General features: G+C 43.6%; 1 protein-coding gene across 1 annotated transcript; it reads left to right on the forward strand.

Moving 5' to 3' along the window:
- Positions 1 to 4,398: 4,398 nt before the first annotated feature.
- On the forward strand, positions 4,399 to 10,641 carry LGALSL (galectin like). The gene is made up of 5 exons (XM_074989409.1): positions 4,399 to 4,550; positions 5,056 to 5,127; positions 5,251 to 5,339; positions 5,783 to 5,960; positions 9,465 to 10,641. Exons 1-5 carry the CDS (start codon positions 4,518 to 4,520, stop codon positions 9,606 to 9,608), a joined length of 516 nt encoding a protein of 171 aa, XP_074845510.1. The 5' UTR covers positions 4,399 to 4,517; the 3' UTR covers positions 9,609 to 10,641.
- The last annotated feature ends 12,283 nt before the right edge of the window (positions 10,642 to 22,924 follow it).

The following is a 22,924-nucleotide window of genomic DNA, read 5'->3' on the forward strand; positions in this document are numbered from 1 at the left end:
ACTCGCTCAAGGTCCCACACCACAGCCAGAATCAGAAATCAGGTCTCCTGACTCCAAGCCAGAAACTCTGATCCCATGATAATGGGAGCGGCATAAATACCAGAAGAGAACAGGAATAAGTCCCACACTCAGTCTACTCTGCCACACAGCTCATTATGGTCCCTGCAGAAATCATGTTCATCTGTCCACATTCTGGTGACGAAATCCTAACTGGAGTGAAGAGAGGGGGAAGGGGACACAAGAGACCTTTAAACCCCAATTGAACACTGACTTCATGAATAATGCAGTTACCACACTTTCACAAACAGAAAAATCAATCGTTCTGTGATAGTGAATTGTAATAATCAGAAGACATTGAGAGCTGTGATTTCCTCAGTCAACAGGTAGCTTTGTAATTCTCTCATTCACACAGCTGCAGCACCATAAAGGTCTCCTTTCAGCAGATCAGTAATAGCATAACAGAGCAGAATGGGTCTAAGAGATTTTTTGTGTAAGTAGGATTCCCTTCTAGCACCACATTCTGTAAGCAAGAGCTCTCCATGTGCGTGGGTGTTAACTAGGTTTTGGGCCTCTGAAATGAGGAATAAACGCCCTGCTGAGTCACTCAATTAGCTTATGTCATTATGTTTGGAGGGACGAATTCAAAACACTTGCTATATGATGTGGACAAGAGCCTAGTATATTACCTAATATAGTGTTTCCCAAACTGTGCTCCGTGGAACATTGGTGTTGCACACAATGTGAATAGGTGTTCGGTGAAAAAATTTTGATGCTAGTGATATTTTTCCTTCTAAAAGATTATATATGAAATTATGTGTGTGTCAAAAATACTAAAGTATTTGAATAGTATTTAGATTATAAGTATGTTAATATTTATAAACACATTCATAATGGTATAGATGTTATTATGCAACTTGTGCCAAAATAGTGAGCTCAGTGTTTTGTCACAAGCCGTGTTCAGAGAAATCACATGATGCTGCACCTGATATGAGGATCCAACTCTCCAGCATCATTACTAATATTAAGCGGATTTGTGATAAAATATGCACTCTTCCCATTCAAAAAAGAAAAGTCAAATGTTATTTTTTTTAAATTTCCAGTAGTTTTTTGTAAAAATATTATTTATAAAAGCATAAAATTTGAAAATATTTTCCATGTCTAATTTGTTTAGCATTTCTTTTTCATAAGAAAAGTTTCATAAACTTTAAGGAAGGACAGTCCTTTTTAAACAATATTTTCCTTTCTATTTTTGTACAAAAGGACAACACTAACCATCCTTCTTTTGGCTGTTCTATTGATGTTTTGTTTTAGGTTCATACTTAATTTTTATATGTATAGGCTGTGGCCACCCTACCCACTCCTTTTAGAGGGGCATGCTAATGAGCCACTTTGGCAGATGCTAATGAGGCGCTGCCATGACTATGCAGTGCCTCATTAGCATAATGGTGGCCACACGTGCTTTGAAAGTGCCAGTTTCAAAACACACACTGCCCATGTAACTGGGGGCCTTTCAAAACAACCCCCCTGATTTTGAAAGCCCCTTCTTCACAAAACCAAATGGGAAGAAGGGGCTTTCGAAATTGGGGGTCCTTTTGAAAGTCCCCCAGCTACATGGGCAGTGTCCATTTCATAACTGGCACTTTTGAAGCATGCGCAGCTGCCATTAAGCTAATGAGACAGTGCACATCATCGCAGCACCTCATTAGCATCTGCCAAAGTGGCTCATTAGCATGCCTACTCTGAAAGGAGGGGGTAGGGTGGCCACAGCCATAGGGTTGTTGGCCATCCTCCTATCAGGACCTTAGTTGTTCATTCAGATGATTTTCTCTTATTTTTGTTCTCCGTAAAATAAGACATCTAAAAAAACTCTTTTAATAAAAATCAACTTTGGAGTACTATTTGTGGCAATTTTTCAGTATGAGAACCTCCACCCACACACAACCCAACCAGCTTGTATGTGTTCCATCAACATATTCCAAAACCAAAAGAGTTCTGTGTCCAAATTAGTTTGGGAAACACAGACCTAATACCTTGTAGCACCAAATACATACTGCGGACCTGATCCTGCATTACTCATTGCCATTCAGTGGGAGTTTTACCTCAATGAGAGCTGGAAGATCAGGCCCTTGGTGTATAAAATTCCATAAATCTCTTGACTATGAAATGTAAACAAATGTAGCTATAGATATTTGTTTTGCAGGGATGCACCTTTATAAACACATACTGGATCTGAAAATAATTTTGAATTAAGACAGCAAAGCCCCCCCTCAATAAACCAGTATAAAAGGAAATAAAATATAAGTAAATCTGTAACAGAAAAAGACCTACCATAATTCCCTGTAGCAATGTCAAAAGCAGTTCTTGCTCCCACTAAAGTCAACAGCTCAATGCTCACTTGCATGGAAGCAACATTGGTACCAAAAGCCTGGGAACGTAAAAAAGCCAGGGAGGTGTCTGCCATGTACATGACAGGTCCCCTCCCTGCCAGTACAGGTATCTAGACTAGCGTATCTTCAACTGTGTTCCCACAGAACACTGGTGTTCCATGAACAACTCGCAGGTGTGCCATGAGCATTTGACCTTTTTTTGATATGCACTGATGACTCCTATATAGATACAGTGTTACTTCTTCATTGCTATGTGACTAAATTACTTCATTTTGGTTTTATCTTTTTTTGTCTGACTATTTTTTAAAACATTTTCACAGGCATTCTACATAAAAAATATCATTGTTTGGTGTTCCATAGTCTCAAAAAGTTTAAGAAACCTGGATCTAGAGGTCCAGGGACCTGCCTGTGAACAGAGTGGGACCATTGGAGGTGTCTGATGGCTCTGTGGTCTCTTTTACATGACCTATGCCAAGCCACCCACTTGAGAAGTTAACAATATTAAAATAAAATGAAAGACCTTCTCCAGCTCAACTGCCTTTGATGTTCTGAAACTTCATCTTCCAACTCTCGTGCCCTGACACCTTGGGAGCTGATTCAGAGCCCAGCTCTAAGTACAAGCAAAGTAGTCTTACTGTCTTCCAAGCTCTACAACCACGGACAGAGTGACCACACAGAGAGCAAAGAGCTGGCCACCAAAATCTCTTCTGACAGAGAAACCGTAAAGGGGCCAACTCATGACTTCGTTTACCCTGTTTTAGCAGCTGGGAGTCCAACAACAGTAAAGACAGCTCTTGAAGTTCCTCTGGAGCAGGGAACTCTTGGCGGGGGAACATAATGTGTAGGGTGACCATATCTCCCTGTCCCAAATATGGGATAGGGAGATATGGGTGGGGAGGGGTAGCTCCTCCCAGCTCCACCAAGCCCCAGGGAGCTGGGAAGGAGGCAGCAGCTGCCAGCCCTCCCTGAGCCCCAGGAAAACAGCAGCCACCAGTGCTTCCCAACCTCTGGGGAAATGGCAGCCACTGACGCTACCCCCCCACCCGCTTGCCTGAGGCTCAGAGAAGTGACCTAGCGCTCTCTGGCCCGCAGCTGCACAGCTGCTAGCAGAAAAAGTCAGCAGTGGGAGGGCCCAAATGTGAGACAATTAGTCCCCTTTAAAAAATAAGTTGGGATGCCTTTTTGGCATACCAAATACAGGACAGACGGTCACCCCAATAATGGCGGCAGAACTGAGTCTCCATCAGGAAGGAGCAGAGATGGGAGGATGGCAGATGCTACAACAGCTGACCCCCAACTTCCAAGGCCCCTAGTGACTGAGAGGCATTGGGACCTAAGGGCTTGATTTGGCCCAAAACAAACCCTGGGGGGTGACTCCCGTATTTCTGGCCCAAGCCTGGTTTGAACACCCAGGGTTCTGAGCTCAATCCTTGAGGGGGGCATTGAGGGATCCGGGCAAATAGATTTAAAAAACATCAGTCTGCCAGCAGGGCTGGTGACAGGTCCTGCAGTGGGGCAGGGGACTGGACTCCGGGCCTGGCAAGGTCCCTTCCAGCTATGAGACAGGCATAGCTAAGCCCAGGCTGAGATGCGACGCACACCCAGGGGGGCGAGTTAGATTCGGGATCTTGGTTTGGGGGACCCCCCCCAGGGGTCAAAGGAGGACTGGGCAGGGCCCGACCCTGAGCCAGGCCCCTCTCTCCAGCAGGAGCTGACCCGGGGGCCCTCAGCCGAGGCGGGAGGCCCTGAATCGCCGCGCCCCCTCCGCTGCCAGCAGGCGGCCCCGGCAGGGCTGCTCCTCTCCGGGCTTTCGGCGCCCGCCCGCCCGCCCGCGGAACAAGCTGCCGCAGCCACAGCCGCGCCCCCGCCCTGCCCGCCTGGGCTGCCCCACGGCCGGGGCAGGGCTTTATATGCCGCCCGCTTGGCGAGGCGGCGCAGCTTCCCCTGCCACCTCTCCCCTGTCCCTGCGGCTGCTGCTGGCGGGAGCGGCCGGCTGCGGGTCCAGCGCTAACCCCCCGCTCGCCAACCCCGGGGCCGCTCCGGCTGCGCCGCGTCCCGCTCCCGCTGCCACCCCCACCCCCACCCCCGCGCCGGCTGCGCCAGCCCCGCCAGCTGCGCCCATTCAACAAGATGGCGGGATCCGTCGCAGAGAGGGAGGCGCTGGTAAGTGGCCCATTGCCTGCCCGCTGCCCTGCGCCCTCCCCGCCGCCTGGGGGCCGGAGCCGCTGGGGCCCGGCTGCAGCGTCCCTGCGAGGAGCCGCCGAGCCGGGGCTGGCGCGGCCCAGCGCGCGTGGATCGGCCAGGCTGCGGGCGGCTCGGGGCGGGGAGGCGCTGGGCAGGGGGTGGGGAGGGAACTCCCCCCCGTGGGGCTCCTTAGTGCCCGCTCCCGCCTGCTTGGCAGCGAGTCTGCACCCAGCTGGGCATCGGCGGATTGGGCGCCGTTCAGGGCCGCGTGGGAAGTTCAGAGCCGCACCGTGGAGGGTGGGGGGGAGGAAGGGGCAGCGGGTAGGAACCCCGGGGTCCCCCTTGTTTTGCAGCGGAGGTGACAGCGGGGCGGGCTCTGGAAGTGAGCCAGCTGCGAGGAGCTGCCCACCTTCCCGGTGCCGGGCAGGCTGGGAACGAAGCGGTGGTTCCTCCGGCTCAGTGTGTGGTTTTGTTCTGTCTTTAGCAAATAGAGGACGGGCACTTAAACAACTCCTTGGGCTCCCCGGTGCAAGCAGATGTGTACGTTCCACGGCTGGTAAATGATTTTGACTTGCTACCCCTTCCCTCTCCTATAATTGTGCGTGTGGTCTGGATTTGGCCCAGTCTATTTCGAGCCAGAGGCCTCCTCCCTCTCTGATTGCCTCCTGTTCTCTTCCAGCTCGTCCCATTTTGTGGACACATCAGAGGAGGAATGAGGCCGGGAAAGAAGGTCTTAGTTATGGGCATTGTGGCGCTCAACCCGGAGAGGTAATAACACAGAGGCAGATCTTGCTGCTTCTTGGCAGGGCTGCACCAGTCTTATCTGCATTTTCCCAGAAAAGAGCTGCAAGAAAGTATGACATTCCCATGAGAAGAATTTGTCTAAAAAAAATCCATCATTTCTGATGACCGCTATTTTTATCAGCCATCATAAAGTGCTGATTTGTCCTTTGACTCATGGAGGGGGGCATTTCTTAAAAGGATCCTTGTTTTCCAACATTTCACTTGTAGCAAATGAAGGCAGGATTTAGGGACTAATATAAGAGCAGAGTGCCAGTTGTGTCACACTCCCTTTCTCAGCCTTTGGAATATGCCCTTTTCCAGGCCCAGTTCAGATTTGCTTGCTGAATAAGATGAGAAATCAAGCATGCTGCATTTTTATTTATTTGTTTCTTTCTTGCTGAGTGAGACCAGTCGTATTCCCGTTGCAGTTTTGACATCAGTCTGACCTGTGGCAATTCAGAAGATCCTCCTGCCGATGTAGCCATTGAACTGAAAGCTGTATTTACAGACAAACAGTTCCTCCGAAACTCTTGTATATCAGGCGAATGGGGCGAAGAACAATCATCAATTCCTTACTTTCCATTTATTCCAGACCAGCCATTTAGGGTAGGTACCAACCACGGAAGAATATACATTGTATCTGCCCCGAGTTATTTCATTTGATAATGCAGCAGATCTGTGTCCATGTGCAGAAGTAACATTTAGGTACAAGAGTTTCTGTTGAGATAACTAACAGACCTAGAGGTATTAAAGTGTTGATCGGAACTTGTGTGTATATGTGCAGATGCTGATATTTGCCGCTATAGAATATTTTCTCATAGGCTATAAAATCATAGTGGACGTAGTAGTTGTAATTTTTATAGTTTGAGGGCTTTATTCAGCCCTTGTCTAACTGTTGTCCCCAGTGAAGGTATTCTGGTGTTGACTTGGCCCATTGTGTCAATAGATTTAAATATATATAAATTAATAGTGATGCAACCTGGAGTTAAAAAAAAAAAAATCTATACAGGTTGAATCTCTCTAGTCCAGCACATGCTTGTCCAGCAACATTCATAATCTGGCATGATTTTAGTTAGCCGGGCAACCGGTTATCGTGAGTATGGCTAAATTTCTTGCAGTCTCATTAAGTTTATTTACAGCCACCAATCCCAGCTCTCAGTGGTCTGTGCTATTATGTTACTGTAATTTACACCTAAGTATCTTCTAAGCCCAGTAAGCAATGGGAGTGTTGGTAATGTGCTAGACAATATTGACCTCCCATGGTCTGGCAAATTCTCTCATTCAGCGCCCATCAAGGTCCCACCGGTGCTAGACTAGAGAGGTTCAACCTGTGTGATGTAAAGATGTAGCTTTGTGAAAATGATATGTAACCAACCATCCTGCCCTAGTAGCTAGATGAACTGGATTGACAGACTTTCCCTTATGATTATATGACACAATCTTTGCTAAACGGAGCCAAAAAAGGGTGCCTCAGCACAGGGCCTTGCTCTCAGCAGCCTCAGAGCGCGTGAGAAGAAAGCAGGGATGTGTTCTCCATGCAGCTAACTCAGAAAAAGCCTCAGCCCCTTCCCTAAATCTTTCTGATCCCCATAATAAACATTAACCCTCTGACCATCTGCCAACCCTTCATCCATCCTGACCCTACGATAATCATCTTCCAGCCCAAAGAGCTAACAGTCTTCCACATGCTGGACATTATAGACCTGTGCATTGCCTGGCTAGTTTTGCAGAAAGCCTGCTCATGGTTTTGATGCTTCTATTAACCTTTTAAAATTACCCCCTCAGTAAATAAATGAAGACAGTTAGTAGAGTCCCCTGCCAGGTAAAAGTAAAAGAGACCATTTGCCTCCCTAGTAGTTGTTCATGGTAGTCTGGAAATTGGATCCTGAGTGGTATGGAAACTGAACAAACATTTTTTTCATAACAAGACCTCTTAGTGATTATATGCAACTGGTCAAATGCTACTTATCATGGGCTAAGTTCTACCCTAGGACACTTGCATACAACACCCATTGAAATCCAAGGGAGAGGACCACTCGGATCTGAAAGCAGCGGTTAGACCAGGGATTCCCAATCTTTGGGTTGCCATTAGATTTGTTAAGGATCACCAGCAGCTCACAGAAGGCACTTGAAGCTCCTTAACCCTGCCATATCCAGCATCTCTATCAATAGAGAAGCAATTATGCATTACAAAGGCCTTTGATATTTGTGGCTATCTCAGGCAAGCCACTTAATAGACTCTTGCAGTAAGTAATTTTTGCCCCACCCTTTTGTTCAATGTAGCTGATTTGTTAGTTTTCATGTTTTTGTTGTATCTCCCCCAGCCTCTGAGTGTGACTCTCCCCCTGGCCCTTGAGTGTGACCCCCAGCCTGAATGTGACTCCCCCACCAGCTCCAAATATGACCCACCTAGCCTCTGAGTGTGACTCTCCAGCATCTGTCTGTGACCGTCCCAGCTTCCCAACCTTAGTGTGACACCCCAGCCCCTATAGTATGACCCACCCAGGCCAAGTGTGACTCATCCAGCCTCTGAGTGTGGGGCTTAAGCTGGGGGAGTGGAGGGGGGAGCGATTTAGGGCTGAGGGTCTTTCCGTGGGGCTGTCGAGAGAGATGATGTGCATCCTTCCTGAAACCCAGCACACTCAACGTTGTACCATCCTCTACCTGCTCCCACCTAACCCATCCCTAATCTCTCCCTGCATCATTAATTTCAACACCCAGAGAATCCCAGAAAGGGAGGGCACTGCTGTGGAAGCAAACACCCTTCTTATTCTGCACAGGAGAGACTAGAAATCCACACGTGATTTTGGAGGCATGATCTGTTGCTCTGTACTTACATGTAACCTGGCATATGGGGCCTGTTTCTGCCATTATTCCAAACTGAGAACGCCAATTGAAGTCAGTGGAACTCTTACAAGTAGAGAAATAAGACTGAAATCCAACACACTTCTGACTCTACTACTGTGCATCTGGAGGAACCCCAAAGATCACCTGAAAATAACATTTGGGCTCTGGTTTACTTCACAGAGATCTATGAGAGTAACAGAAGGCAGCCTTTGGCCTCAATACCCTCAGTGGTACATGGAACTTCAGCCAGCACATGGCCAACAGTTGTCATGTAAAGCAGTGTTTCTCAACCTTTTTTATATAGTAACCCCTTTTTTAAAAAAAAAAAAATTAAATACCCCAAGACTTCTCTCACATACCACCAGTTGAGACACATGGTCTGAGGTCTTGAAACAAGAGCCATTCAAACTTTCCAGATTACTGTACCCTCTTCAGGAGTCTGATTTGTTTTGCACATGACCAACTAACACCTCGCTTGTAAACTACTGATTACAAAACCATGCAAAAATATCACAGATTGGCTACGTCTTCACTAGCCCCAGACTTCGAAATGGCCACTCAAATGGCCATTTCGAACTTTACTAATGAAGCGCTGAAATGCATATTCAGAGCTTCATTAGCATGCGGGCAGCCGCGGCACTTTGAAATTGATGCGCCTTGCTGCTGCGCGGCTTGTCCCGACGGGGCTCCTTTTCGAAAGGACCCCGCCTACTTCGAAGTCCCCTTATTCCCATGGGACTTCGAAGTAGGCGGGGTCCTTTCGAAAAGGAGCCCCGTCGGGACGAGTCGCGCGGCGGCGAGGCGCGTCAATTTCGAAGTGCCGCGGCTGCCCGCATGCTAATGAAGCTCTGAATATGCATTTCAGTGCTTCATTAGTAAACTTCGAAATAGCCATTTGAGTGGCCATTTCGAAGTCTGGGGCTAGTGTAGACATGGCCATTACTACTACTGAAAACTCGCTGACTTTCTACCATGTTATCAAATAAATGAATTGGAATAGAAATATTGTTCTTGCATTTCGGCATAAGGCATATGAAGTTTAGTAGAAACAAGTCATTGTCTGAATGAACTTTTAGATTGTACTGACTTTGCTAGTGTTTTTTTGTGTAGCCCATTGTAGAACTAGGCAAGTATCTAGATGAATTGGTGTACCCCTGGTTGAGAAACACTGATGTAAAGAATAGCTGAGTGATGTTTGTGCCCTGTGAAATGAAGCACTCTGCTCACATTGTGAACCCCGTTCATCACTTTTATTTTTTGCAGGTGGAAATACTTTGTGAGCACCCCCGGTTTAGAATATTTGTGGATGGACATCAGCTTTTTGATTTTTACCATCGTATTGAAACATTGTCAGCAATTGACACCATAAAAATAAATGGAGATCTTCATCTTACGAAACTTGGTTGACGTAAGGAAAACTCTAGATTCCACACTGGCTCAGGTGCCCGCCTCTCTCTGGAAGTCCAGTGACTGCTGCATTTGGACCCAGCTATCATAGGCAAGCTTCACTGTTTCCTGCCTGTATGCAGTAAAGACTATACTGGTGAATTGAACTGATATTTATCCTAATGAAGAACGCTGTTGATTTATAGACACTGAGCCATTTTTCTTCAAACAGAATAGCGCCTCCATGCAGGATAATCAAATTAGAATGACAAGACTGTAAATCTCTCAGAATCTGTAAGTTGCAGCAGCTATTAACCTTCTCACAGGCTATTTCTGAAACAAGTGCTAAAACCAGCTTTTGATCACTGATTAAAAAACAAGTCTTTCATACATAATTTCAGCACTGAAGTGGATTAGCATAGCACAACACAAGGGTAAATGCTGAAGTCCTTATCCAGGGCCTGATCCTGTCTCTATTTCACTCAGTGGCAAAACTCCCATTGACTTCAATGGTCGAGTCATGAACAAACTTTCAGTCCTTCAGCTGAGCACAGTTCTCACTGATTTTGCCTGATAAAGAGGCAGATCCTCAGCTAATGGAAGTCAGCATAATTTTGTTAACTTCAGTAGAATTAGGCTGATCTATGCCAGTGGCAGAGTTGGCCCAAAGACTTAACAAAAACTGAATAGGGGCTTCAGGATTTGACCTGTATACTTTAGTCAGGGTATTTGCATAGAATGTAGATTGTTACAAGTTTTTGCACAATGAAATGGTAATAGTTTTTGACACTTACGCGGAGTTTATTTATGTTCATCTCTCTATGTAACCTTAGTACAAATGAACAATGTTACTGAAAATTAAGAACCGCAAAGTATGTGCATTTTGAATGTACAAATGTCTTGGATTATTTGGGTAAATTTTAACATATCGTTATTGAAGCACTGCCTGTGTCTTGCTGAATGGTTGGTTACATGCAAATTGTGCTCTCTAGACCCAGAAAGATAGGAGTCTGCTCTTGTAGTTGCTACAGACTGGCTTTTTTTTTTTTTTTTTCAGGACTTCAAACTCTTCCTGTATATATAAAGTCTGAGCTAAAACACTTTTTTTTTTTTTAAACTTGTATAGAAGGTTTTTAGGTTTAGTTGTACTTTCTGAAACTTAGCCTGCAGAATTTAATTCTGTTCTCATCAAGTCAAAATGGACACTAGCCTTTTGGGGGTAGTGGAAAATTCTCTGCTCACATCCCAGGGCAGAATTTGGTCTTTGGTATCAAAATTTAAAATAGCATGGATAGCCAAATCATTAGCACTTGGTAATCAGCTACTGCACATGAATAACTTCTTTTTCCAAATAGCTTTTTAAATAATAGATATAGCTCTCTAAACACTGTAGCTGCTATACACTATAAATGAATGCAGTAACTTTTCATAGTTCCTTTAGCACTCATTAGGGTTTTCCTTGGATGTACACATGAATGGACTACAAGTCATTTTGAGTTGTTCTAGTCTGGAATACATATTTGACAATTTATAAAACATGTATTATAGGGACTTTTTAAGATGCATATTTTGAAACTTTTTTGTAGCACAACAATAAAAGAAGAAAAATCTCTGAGCTATATTAAACTTATGATAGAGATCTGGTTTAAGCCAACCAAAACTGGAGTATTCAGAGTTAAGGCTGAGAACACCAATGGTCAGTCAGTTAATTTGGCTCTCACGTTGAGCTAATCTGGCTGTCAATCAGGAAGCCTAAGACAGTGAGCTAAAATTCCAACTATGGCCCTGACCCAAGTTCATTAAAGTCAGTGTGAGTCCTTCTGTTGCCTTCAGTGACCTTGGGATGAGGCCCTGTATGATCTAAAAACATAGAGGTCTGATTTGTAGCTTACACTAAAGTAAAAGAAAAGTACCCCTGTTAAAGTCTGTTTTTTTGCTAGTGCAGGTGAGATCAGAATTGGGGCCCTAGCCATACCATACAAGTTAAAGATGGAGTTTTAGCCTTACCTTTGAATTTCTGCGATTCCCATCCCCCATTTAAACCAGAGCCTAAATGTTATTTTCAGGTGGTGATTTTTTTTTCCATGGTGTGTGACTTTATATGGACTCCATGCTGCAGGTTGAGTCTTGCTATGAAATGTTCATGTCTTGCTTTGTTCTTTATCAGTTTAACATGATACGTAAGTATTGAAATGACTGTGTCATTTTCAAATGTGTTAAGAACGCTGGCTGTGGTTCAGTACAAAAATATATTCTTAAAAATAAAATCCGAGAAAAAGAAGCTTTTTCCATGAAACCTCTGGATTCTTCTCCACATTGGAACTGGTGTTCATAGTTGCAAGACATGCATGGAGAAGACGAATTGTGCTTAGGAAGATACATTAGTAGCCAAGTGGTCCAGCCTTTTCTTAGCCTTGAACATTTAGGGTCAGGCTGTCTGGTGTGGTGCTACTCCTTTGTGCAACATGACCAGCAGAATCCAGTCCTGAAGTTCATGTGATTGGCCCGTGGAGGCTACGCCAAAGAAAGAATGATCTTCCAGTAGCACGTAGCCTGTGTAGGTGCTCTTCTGCTACTTCCCTTCCCTATCGTGTGCACAGCTGGGGACAAGGGGCTTGGGTGGGCTGCTACTTTGCTATGCTGATCTTGGGCTGCCTTTTCAGCCCCTACGGACTGTTTTCAGCTGTAACCCAGCACTAGCCCTGTACAGATCAGGAGCAGAAAGTGCAAAGGTGAACTTTAAACACATGCCCCTGAGAGGTGCTTTGTATGGATCAGCAAACCCTCATGATGTGGCCTGTCTAATTCTCCCACCTTTACATGGTTTATCATGCTATACCAGTCTCATGTAAGGTACTGTTTTATGGCTCTGAGCTGCAGTCAGGTCCCTCTTTACAACATACAATACATTTCTGTTGAAGGAAGAACCTTGTAGGGTCTGACTTCAGTCATGCCTAATATGATTCCATTGACTTAAATGGCTGTTCTCCTGAGTTACACTGTTAGGAGTTCAGAAGCAGGCCCACAGAAAGGGAGGATCAGAAACACATGTATAATATCTTTGGACTTAACTTGGCATAAAGATTTGCAGACTGTGATGATGAGGAAACCTGCAGGAAGGCCCAGTGACATCTTCCATGCCCATTAGTCTGCTCAGTAAATTCTTGGAAGCCCTTTCACTTTTTGCCATTGTGCATTTCCAGGCTATCAGGAATCAAACAAGACTGGAGTTGACATGTAAGTAAGGGCCAGATTCTGATTTTGTGGATGCTAGATTTATGCCAGTCAACTCCTTTGAGGAGTCACTCTTAACTAATTGATGCTTGATATAAATCAGATGAGAATCTGACCCTACTGTTCAAGTAACTTTAGAATCAAATACATCCAGCTCCTCCCCCCAACCCCTCCAGTGAGTTGATAGGGGAAGAAACCAGGATGTTCACTAGAGATGGGAATTGTGACAATATTTAAGTTTCCCTAGAACCTTGGGTGGTATTCAGCTCTGGGACTTAGGTTTAAATCTGCCTCTAATTTTAGTCCATTGATGTGCTGGCTGATCTAGTATGCAGCCTCTGTGGGCCTAACTCAAAAAGCCCTTCCAAGCGTTCCACTGCCAGCAGCTTGTATTTTTCTCAGCAGGAGCTCTTAGGTGGTGAGCTGACCTGCTGGTGGTGAGCAAATTAATGATCTGCTAGAAAAACATTAATCTTCAATTTATTTTGTAAACTTCCACCAAACACGGTCAGTTGATGTGATGAGAGGAACTTAATGCTGAATTATTAAAGCCCTGTGATTAAACACCCATAGGAGTAAATACTATTCTTTTAACTAATATAGCTTTAAAAGCCATGCTTTTGGAATTGGCAGTGATAAAACACAACCTGATTTCTTTACTGTATTTTAAGTCAAAGAATATTGCCTATCCAGAAAAAAGAGCCTTGAAATACTTCAGCATTAGGTAGAGAGAGTTTTCTGGAAATACTTCACAGAAATTATTTTTCTTGGCTAAACAGTTTAAAATGTCACAGAATGTCTTCTTTTCTGTGTCCCAGATAAAGATACTTGCACTAAACTAGAACTTTTTGTACTGATCTCACTTTGTGTAAGTGAACCTGCAAATTAGGTGTGAGATGTTGAATTCCCTCTTGTCTCCCACCAGCATGTGCAAAATAATCAGTGTCGCTGGCCCAGTTCAGTGTAAAGTCTGCTTGTTTTGAACATACTCCATGTGACGTGCGCAAGGGCTGTCCAGCCTGAAAACCAGAGCGAGAGCCTGATTCGCCATTGCTATGCCATGCCAGTTTGATGTGACTCAGTAACACCATTGAGATCAATGCTGAAGTAAAGCTGGCACCACTGAGCAGAGAGGCAGGCCCAGAGATTTTGTTGGTTACCCTTAATGTGTAGGAGTGGGGATGAGATTTTATCTTCCATTATTTAAAGTTGCGCAAAAGGAAGAAATAAGGGCTATGGTGCCATCACACTGGCTTTGCAGTGGCACAATGATAGCATGCTATCAAAACAAAAAACAGTCAAGTAGCACTTTAAAGACTAGCAAAATGGTTTATTAGGTGAGCTTTCGTGGGACAGACCCACTTCTTCAGACCATAGCCAGACCAGAACAGACTCAATATTTAAGGCACAGAGAACCAAAAACAGTAAGCAAGGAGGACAAATCAGAAAAAGATAATCAAGGTGAGCAAATCAGAGAGTGGAGGGGTAGGGGGGGAAGGTCAAGAATTAGATTGAGCCAAGTATTCAGACAAGCCCCTATAGTGACTCAGAAAGTTCCCATCATGATTTAAACCATATGTTAATGTGCCGAATTTATAGTCTATACCCCAGGAATACCAGTCCTGGAACCTTTCCCTACAACAAAGCCCGCTGCCAGCTTTGTCCACATATCTTCTCTGGAAATACCATCACTGGACCTAACCAGGTTACTCACAGAATCACGGGCACTTTCTCATGCTCCTCTACTAACGTCATATATGCCATCATGTGCCAACAATGCCCAGATGCTTTGTATATTGGACAGACTTCTAACTCCCTTAGACAAAGGGTCAATGGGCACAAAACAGACATCAAAACACTCCAGATCCACAAACCAGTTAGTCAACATTTTAATGGAATGGGGCATTCTGTCAATGACCTAAAGGTATGTGTGGTACTGAAAAGGAATTATCGCACCGTTTTGGAAAGAGAAGCAGCCGAGCTGGCTTTTATATTCAAATTTGGCACATTAACACATGGTTTAAATCGTGATGGGAACTTTCTGAGTCACTATAGGGGCTTGTCTGCATACTTGGCTCAATCTAATTCTTGACCTTCCCCCCCACCCCTCCACTCTCTGATTTGCTCACCTTGATTATCTTTTTCTGATTTGTCCTCCTTGCTTACTGTTTTTGGTTCTCTGTGCCTTAAATATTGAGTCTGTTCTGGTCTGGCTATGGTCTGAAGAAGTAGGTCTGTCCCACGAAACCTCACCTAATAAACTATTTTGCTAGTCTTTAAAGTGCTACTTGACTGCTTTTTGTTTTGATAGTGTATAGACTAGCACGGCTTCCTCTTTGATAGCAAGCTGTACTGCAAAACTAATAGAGTGTGAGCTCAAAGGCAGAGTTTGTGTTCTGTATCACAGCCAGCCAGGAGCATAAAATAGTGAGTTCAGCTGAGTTTTCTGACCAGCTGTGTTTGTGGTAAATCATACATCACTCCCATAACTGAGGACAGTGTCATCATTTAAGCTTGAAAGCTCTGACCTTATCTAAATTCCCAGTTTCCTTTTTTGGAGCAGGGGGATTAAATAAGATAATTTAGTGAGTGGAGGGAGCCTGGTATCCATGCTATTGCAGTATTTTGTAATGCTGACAATCATAGTACATGGGATAGCCTGTAGCTGCTCCTTCCACTGGCCTCCCATGGAAGATCTGCATGCTGACTGTCTGTAGGAGAGGCTCATAGTGCATGGTTCCTAGATCATCTTGGTCAGTGACAATAAGGTCATGTCTGCATTACCAGGAAGATCAACCGGCTCAGGATCGATTTTCCGGGGTTTAATTTCATGCTCCTGTAAGGGACGTGTGAAATTGACCTATCAGGGTCGCCCATCAACTCCTGTACTCCTCACTATTGTGAGGAATAAGGAAGGTTGATGGGAGAAACTCTCCCATTGACCTTCCTCAGGGAGGACAGTCAGGTAAGTCGATTCTAGCTATGCAATTGTCGTGGCTAGAATTGCATATTTGCATTCCACCTACCTGGCTAGTGTAGACCAACCCTGACTTTTCTATGTTGAGAATTGCAGAAACAGGGGGCCCATGTCCACTCTCACTTAGGTGGAAATCAAGGGGAATTTTGCTGAAGTCAATGGCATTTCACATGTGTAAGTGACATCAGAATCAGGCTGGTGGTGCAAATTCTGACCTTGACTCAACTCCTTACAATATATGAACTAGATTCTCAGCTATTATAGAGGTAGGCATGACTTGAAAGAAGTTTTGCAAGTTACACCAGTTGATGACCTGGCCCTATAGGCAAGTTTGCATACACATCCCACGGCAGAATTTAGGTATTGCCTTGCCTGCTACTTTTTAAAGTGTGCAAACAGATATTTCAAACTCTAATTTCTTACAACATTCTGAACTCTATCAAAGGCTTCCCTGCAGAACAAGGAAAGATTTCTCTTTAGTGAGAGGTGTATATTTTTCTGTTTGGTTAAACTGTTTTCAGTGATGTGTTTGAAAATTGGGCAATGAGGCTTGTGCAATTTGTGTATTGTGTTAAAGAAAAAGGCCTAGATTCCAAGCTCAACTACACAGTTAACTAGAAAAGTTGTATCCGGGTTCATAACTAGAGCCAACCCAAATGGGAAAAGGAAAAAAGACAGAGGAGACACTGCATTTTGCTTTGATACATTCTCCCAGTTCCTCCTAGCAATCGCTGATTAGATGAGCAATACAATTAGTATAACTAGCAATTGCCTACTGCGTGATAATCAGCAAGATGTGCACCATCAAAATAACAGACTCCCAGGTTTCTTGCGTAGTTTCTATTGCTAGACCTCTTGGAGCTGTCTGACACCACCGAGCTGTATTATGACAACATTCGCTCTGACTTTGCTCCGTAAGAAAGAGGATATTTCTAGCTGCTACTCCAGTCCTATTATTCTGATCTGAAGCTTAAAGTTTGTGCATCAATTTATAGATATATTTAATTCTTCTAAATTTACTTTGACGTATGAGATGGGGAATATTTCTTGCCTGCAGTATGTATTTGAATGGAAGCATTTGAAAGCACAGCCTTTCCATTCTGCAGTAATAAGGGGTGAGAGACCAGTGCAGACGAAAGCTTTCCGTAAGTTAAATTCTGATTTTAAAAAGGGGTATGCATGAAATGACCTGGCAATAGTATGTATTGTTCACAGATATATTTTTATCTGTTGTGCCAATTTGCTAATGAACTTTTAATAAGAATAAAACATGAAATGGTTAGTTGGTGGTGTCATTTACCTGGGTGATTTATTCTCATTACACAGCCTTTTCATTGCTTTCAAAAGTCATTCTCTGAGTATTTTCTAGATGCGTTTTTTTTCCCACTCGTCCCCTAATAAAACAGCAATGTGGATTTCTGAAATGTGCCTTCCCCTCAGATTGCCACTTTGATAACTGCCTGAGTAAAATGGTATTTTTCAGTTCAAATTCATCATCCCAATCAGTCAGGTCACATTCTCAAGTGCAAATCGTACTTGTTTTACTCATGCAAAATTCCTATTAATATCATGAATGTAAGACAAGAGTGATTCAGCTCTTGATGCCAGGACAGCAGATTTTCTATTTTGTCTGGAAGGGTAAGGGGGGCTTTCTCTGTAAAGCACCACCCAAATGAGCCGTCTTTACTCATGTGGAGCCCTGGAGACATCAGTGGGAATACTTTCACGCATAAGGCTTGCTTTGTAAAATTATGAACTCTGTTCATTGCTTATCTGAATCTGGCTCTGGATTTTCATGTGCAGGTTCTCTGAAGGGTTCTAAATTCTTATCTTGTGCAGAGGTTTAGGGAGGAGACAGGGCTTGCTGGCACAGACAGGAAATACTGTGGAGGCAGCCCCTGCAGACTCTCAGGAGGAGGGCGTACCTTAACAAACACCCTTGCAGGCAATTAAAGGTCTTGAGAATGAGCAGGTAGCATGTTGCAGCAACAATCCTTCTGGACAATTAAAGATCTGTGGCGGTGTGATTGAAAGAAACCCCATCCCTTTCCCTGGCCAGACCAGCGGTGATTCTGAGCTACAGATTCAGAAAGGGAGCAGTAGCATGAGCGTGGGACGGAGAGGCCTTTGGTACTAGGTTACATAAGAACATAAGAATGGCCATACTGGGTCAGACCAAAGGTCCATCCAGCCCAGCATCCCATCTGCCGACGGTGGCCAATGCCAGGTGCCCCAGAGAAGGAGAACAGAAGACAATGATCAAGTGATTTATCTCCTGCCATCCATCTCCTGCCCTTGTTCTGATGGCTAGGGCACCGTACTCTATCCCTGACTAATAGCCATTTATGGCCCTAACCTGCAAAAATTTATCAAGCTCTTTTTTAAACCCTAATAGAGTCCTGGCCTTCAGAGCCTCCTCGGGCAAGGAGTTCCACAGGTTGACTGTGCGCTGTGTGAAGAAAAATTTCCTTTTATTAGTTTTGAACCTACTACCCATCAATTTCATTTGGTGTCCCCTAGTTCTTGTATTATGGGAAAAGGTAAATAATTTTTCTATATTCACTTTCTCCACACCATTCATGATTTTATATACCTCTATCATATCGCCCCTCAATCGCCTCTTTTCCAAACTGAAAAGTCCCAGTCTCTCTAGCCTCTCCCCATATGGGACCCGTTCCAAGCCCCTAATCATCTTAGTCGCCCTTTTCTGAACCTTTTCTAATGCCAATATATCTTTTTTGAGGTGAGGAGACCACATCTGCACGCAGTACTCGAGATGTGGGCGTACTATAGTTTTATATAAGGGAAGTATGATATCTTTTGTCTTATTATCGATCCCTTTTTTAATAATTCCTAACATCCTATTTGCCTTATTAACTGCCGCTGCACACTGCGTGGATGTCTTCAGAGAACTATCCACTATAACTCCAAGATCCCTTTCCTGATCTGTCGTAGCTAAATTTGACCCCATCATGTAGTACGTGTAATTTGGGTTATTTTTTCCAACATGCATTACCTTACACTTACCCACATTAAATTTCATTTGCCATTTTGCTGCCCAATCACTCAGTTTGCTGAGATCTTTTTGTAGTTCTTCACAATCCCTTTTGGTTTTGACTGTCCTGAACAACTTGGTGTCATCTGCAAACTTTGCCACCTCACCGCTTACGTCATTTTCTAGATCATTGATGAACAAGTTGAACAGGATCGGTCCCAGGACTGACCCCTGGGGAACACCACTAGTTACCCTCCTCCATTGTGAAAATTTACCATTTATTCCCACCCTTTGTTTTCTGTCTTTTAACCAATTCCCGATCCATGAAAGGATCTTTCCTCCTATCCCATGACCACCTAATTTACATAAAAGCCTTTGGTGTGGGACCGTGTCAAAGGCTTTCTGGAAATCTAGGTATATTATGTCCACTGGGTGCCCCTTGTCCGCATGTTTATTAACCCCTTCAAAGAATTCTAATAGATTAGTTAGACACGACTTCCCTCTGCAGAAACCATGCTGACTTTTGCCCAACAATTCGTGCTCTTCTACGTGCCTTGCAATTTTATTCTTTACAAGTGTTTCTACTAATTTGCCTGGTACTGATGTTAAACTTATTGGTCTATAATTGCCAGGGTCTCCTCTAGAGCCTTTTTTAAATATTGGTGTTATATTGGCCGTCTTCCAGTCATTTGGTACCAAAGTGGATTTAAAGGATAGGTTACAAACCACTGTTAATAACTCCGCAATTTCACATTTGAGTTCTTTCAGAACCCTTGGGTGAATGCCGTCCGGTCCTGGAGACTTGTTACTATTCAGCTTATCAATTAACTCCAAAACCTCCTCTAATGTCACTTCAATCTGAGTGAGTTCCTCAGATTTGTCACCTAAAAAGGCTGGCTCAGATTTAGGAACCTCTGTAACATCCTCAGCCGTGAAGACTGAAGCAAAGAAATAGTTTAATCGCTCCGCAATGGCACTGTCTTCCTTGATCGCTTCTTTTATATCTTTATCGTCCAAGGGCCCCACTGCTTTTTTAGCGGGCTTCCTGCTTCTAATGTATTTAAAAAACATTTTACTATCATTTTTTGAATTTTTGGCTAGCTGTTCCTCAAAATCTTTTTTGGCTTTTCTTACTACATTATGACACTTAATTTGGGAGTGTTTATGTTCCTTTCTATTTTCCTCACTAGGATTTGACTTCCACGTTTTAAAAGCTGCCCTTTTCTCTCTCACTGCCTTTTTAACATGGCTGTTTAGCCATGGTGGTTCTTTGTTAGGTCTCTTACTGTGTTTTTTTATTTGGGGTATACATTTAAGTTGGGCCTCTAGTATGGTGTCTTTAAACAGTTTCCATGCAGCTTCCAGGGATTTTAGTTTAATTACTCTACCTTTTAGTTTCTGTTTAACTAGCTTCCTCATTTTAGTGTAATTCCCCTTTTTGAAATTAAATGCCAGAGTGTTTGACCGCTGCGGTGTTCTTCCCAAAACAGGAATATTAAAAGTTATTATATTGTGGTCACTATTTCCAAGCGGTCCAGTAACAGTTACCTCTTGGACCAGATCCTGCGTTCCAGTCAAGACTAGATCGAGAATTGACTCTCCCCTTGTGGGTTCCTGTACTAGCTGCTCCAAGAAGCAGTCATTTAAGGCATCAAGAAATTTAATCTCTGAATCCCGTCCTGAGGTGACATGCACCCAATCAATATGGGGATAATTGAAATCTCCTATTATTATTGTGGTTTTTTTTTTGATAGCCTCTCTAATCTCCCTTAACATTTCAGCATCACTATCACTGTCCTGGTTAGGTGGTCGGTAATATATTCCTAATGCCATATTCATATTAGAGGAATGAATTGTTATCCATAATGATTTTATGGAACATTTTGATTCCTTTAGGATTTTTACTTCATTTGATTCTATATTCTTCTAGGTTCTACTATATCAGTGACATAGGGCCACACCCTGCTTGGTTCCCTCCTCTTGTACACAGTAAAGTGCAACAGAAGTGATCCTGCTGTGTTGAGTGTTGACAACCCTCCATGTTTGTCCTCTAGTCTCCAGGGATTAAAGATTATTGTCTAATTAAAGATTATGTCCTGTGATGAAACCTCCAGGAGTACATCCAAGTAAACTTGGCAACCCTAGCTATACTGAAAGCAGCTGTGTGGGCCAAGATTAGTCCATGCTGGGTGTTTCACTCCCCCTGTGTACCAGGGAAGCAATGTTTTGCAGGGACCTGATCAGAGTTATCATCCAGGAGATTTCAAGGATGTGTCCAGCAGCTCAGTGACTGGGCGCATCCACTGAGTCTTGGCCACAATCAGTGCCCACAATATTATAATCAGGGTTCCCTCTAATTTTTCCATTCCTGTGCAGAATAAATTTTATGTGCACCAGGGCATGTGCAGATGTGTACCACCAGCCAGCTGTGGGTGCTTTTCTAATCAGCTGGCTGGCACCTGAATTTCTCCTGGGCAGCTGCCCAAATACTCAGCTTACAGGGAACAATGATTATAATGCATAATCAGCTTTAGTACCAGCTGCTGTGTTGGCCATACCCCCCTCCCTCCCCCTGCGCAGATGCGTGCAGACACACACACATCTCCGCTTTATTCAGCCGTTTTTGCATCATGAGCCCTATTCAAACCCCCCATAAGTCAATGAAAAGACTCACTAACTTCAGTGGTCATTGAATTGAAGCCTATAGTAAAATAGGTTTTAAAAGCCAATAGGTGTGTCACCTACTATACATGAAAATGAGATGTTTTACTTATACAAACACTGTGGCTATGTCTACACTACAGCAGTCTGTCAAAAGAAGTCATCATCAGAAGAGATCTTCCAACAAAACTTCTGTTGGCAGAGTGCATCTGCACACAAAAACAGATTGAAAAAGCGATCTGCTCTGTTGACAAAACAGCCACCCGGAAGCACAGCAGACAAAACTCTCTAGTGTAGACATAGCCTAAGGTAGCATAGAGGATGATGGAGATGTGGTCCCTTTCCTTCCCAGTTCACACAGAAAAAGTCACAAGGGGCTGCATAGAGTAAATGAGCCCAGCTTTACAGAGTTGGGTCTGCAGGGCAGACATTCCCACTTGGGCTGGAGTTTGAGCTCAGACACCCACCCCCGTTGCCAGAGTTCACAGTCAGAGTGGGAACGCCGTACAATGCTATTGTTAGTGCAGTCCTCCAAGCCCAAGTCTGTAGACCCAGGCTTCAAAATTCACTGCTGGGTGAGGTTTCTTTTGACAGTGTACATTACATACAGCCTGAGAAAGCCAACCCAGGGTGACTATGTATTATGGTACTGAAAGTATCAATAGAAATATGACACTTTTCTTTCTTCTTCCATCACTATTCATTTTCACCTATTCTTCTCAATTGAGACAGTCTAAACCACAAACAGACCTGAATGAAGGATCCTGGCTCCAATGGAGTTCAGATCTGGATCCTAACTTAGTCCCGTATCTTTTCCACACACAGCAGCCAAAGCATTATTACTTCATTCATACCTGAATGTATATAATGTTCACTTACACAGCACCTCTCACAGAAGAATTTCTAAGTACTTTACAAACCATTAAAAGATACAGTAAAAATTGAATGAAAGAGATATTATGAGTCATTTACAGTCAGGAAAATTTAGGAATTAGATTACACGTGGTTTTCACAGCAGTCAGTGACAGATCTGGGAACAGATTTATCTTTCTAGCTACATTTTAACACACTGTGATACCCAAGTGGAACTTCTGAATACATGGTCCAATCACCAGACAACATTGTTCATTATGATGATAAATATTTACGGTCAGATTCTTCCTCTCTTACTCATACTGAGTGGTCATATACTCATCAAAGATTTCAAGCAGACCATTTTTGAAGTAAAGCACTGCTTACAGTGAGAAAAGAAATGGCAGAAGCTGGGCGTCGCACAATAGCTCATGTGGTCTATATAGATTCTGTCTCAAAGTTCCATAATATTGAAATGCACATTTCATTATTAGAATTGGGCAAAAATGCTGATATTTGGTGTGAACATTTCATCATTTAATTCTGGGACATTTTGTAACCCTAAAATTTTCTTTCCATCAAAGAAAGAATTCTTCTCACATCAAAACCCTTTAACAA

This window comes from Carettochelys insculpta, chromosome 3, assembly GCF_033958435.1.
Source record: "Carettochelys insculpta isolate YL-2023 chromosome 3, ASM3395843v1, whole genome shotgun sequence".
NCBI classification, from domain to species: Eukaryota; Metazoa; Chordata; order Testudines; family Carettochelyidae; genus Carettochelys; species Carettochelys insculpta.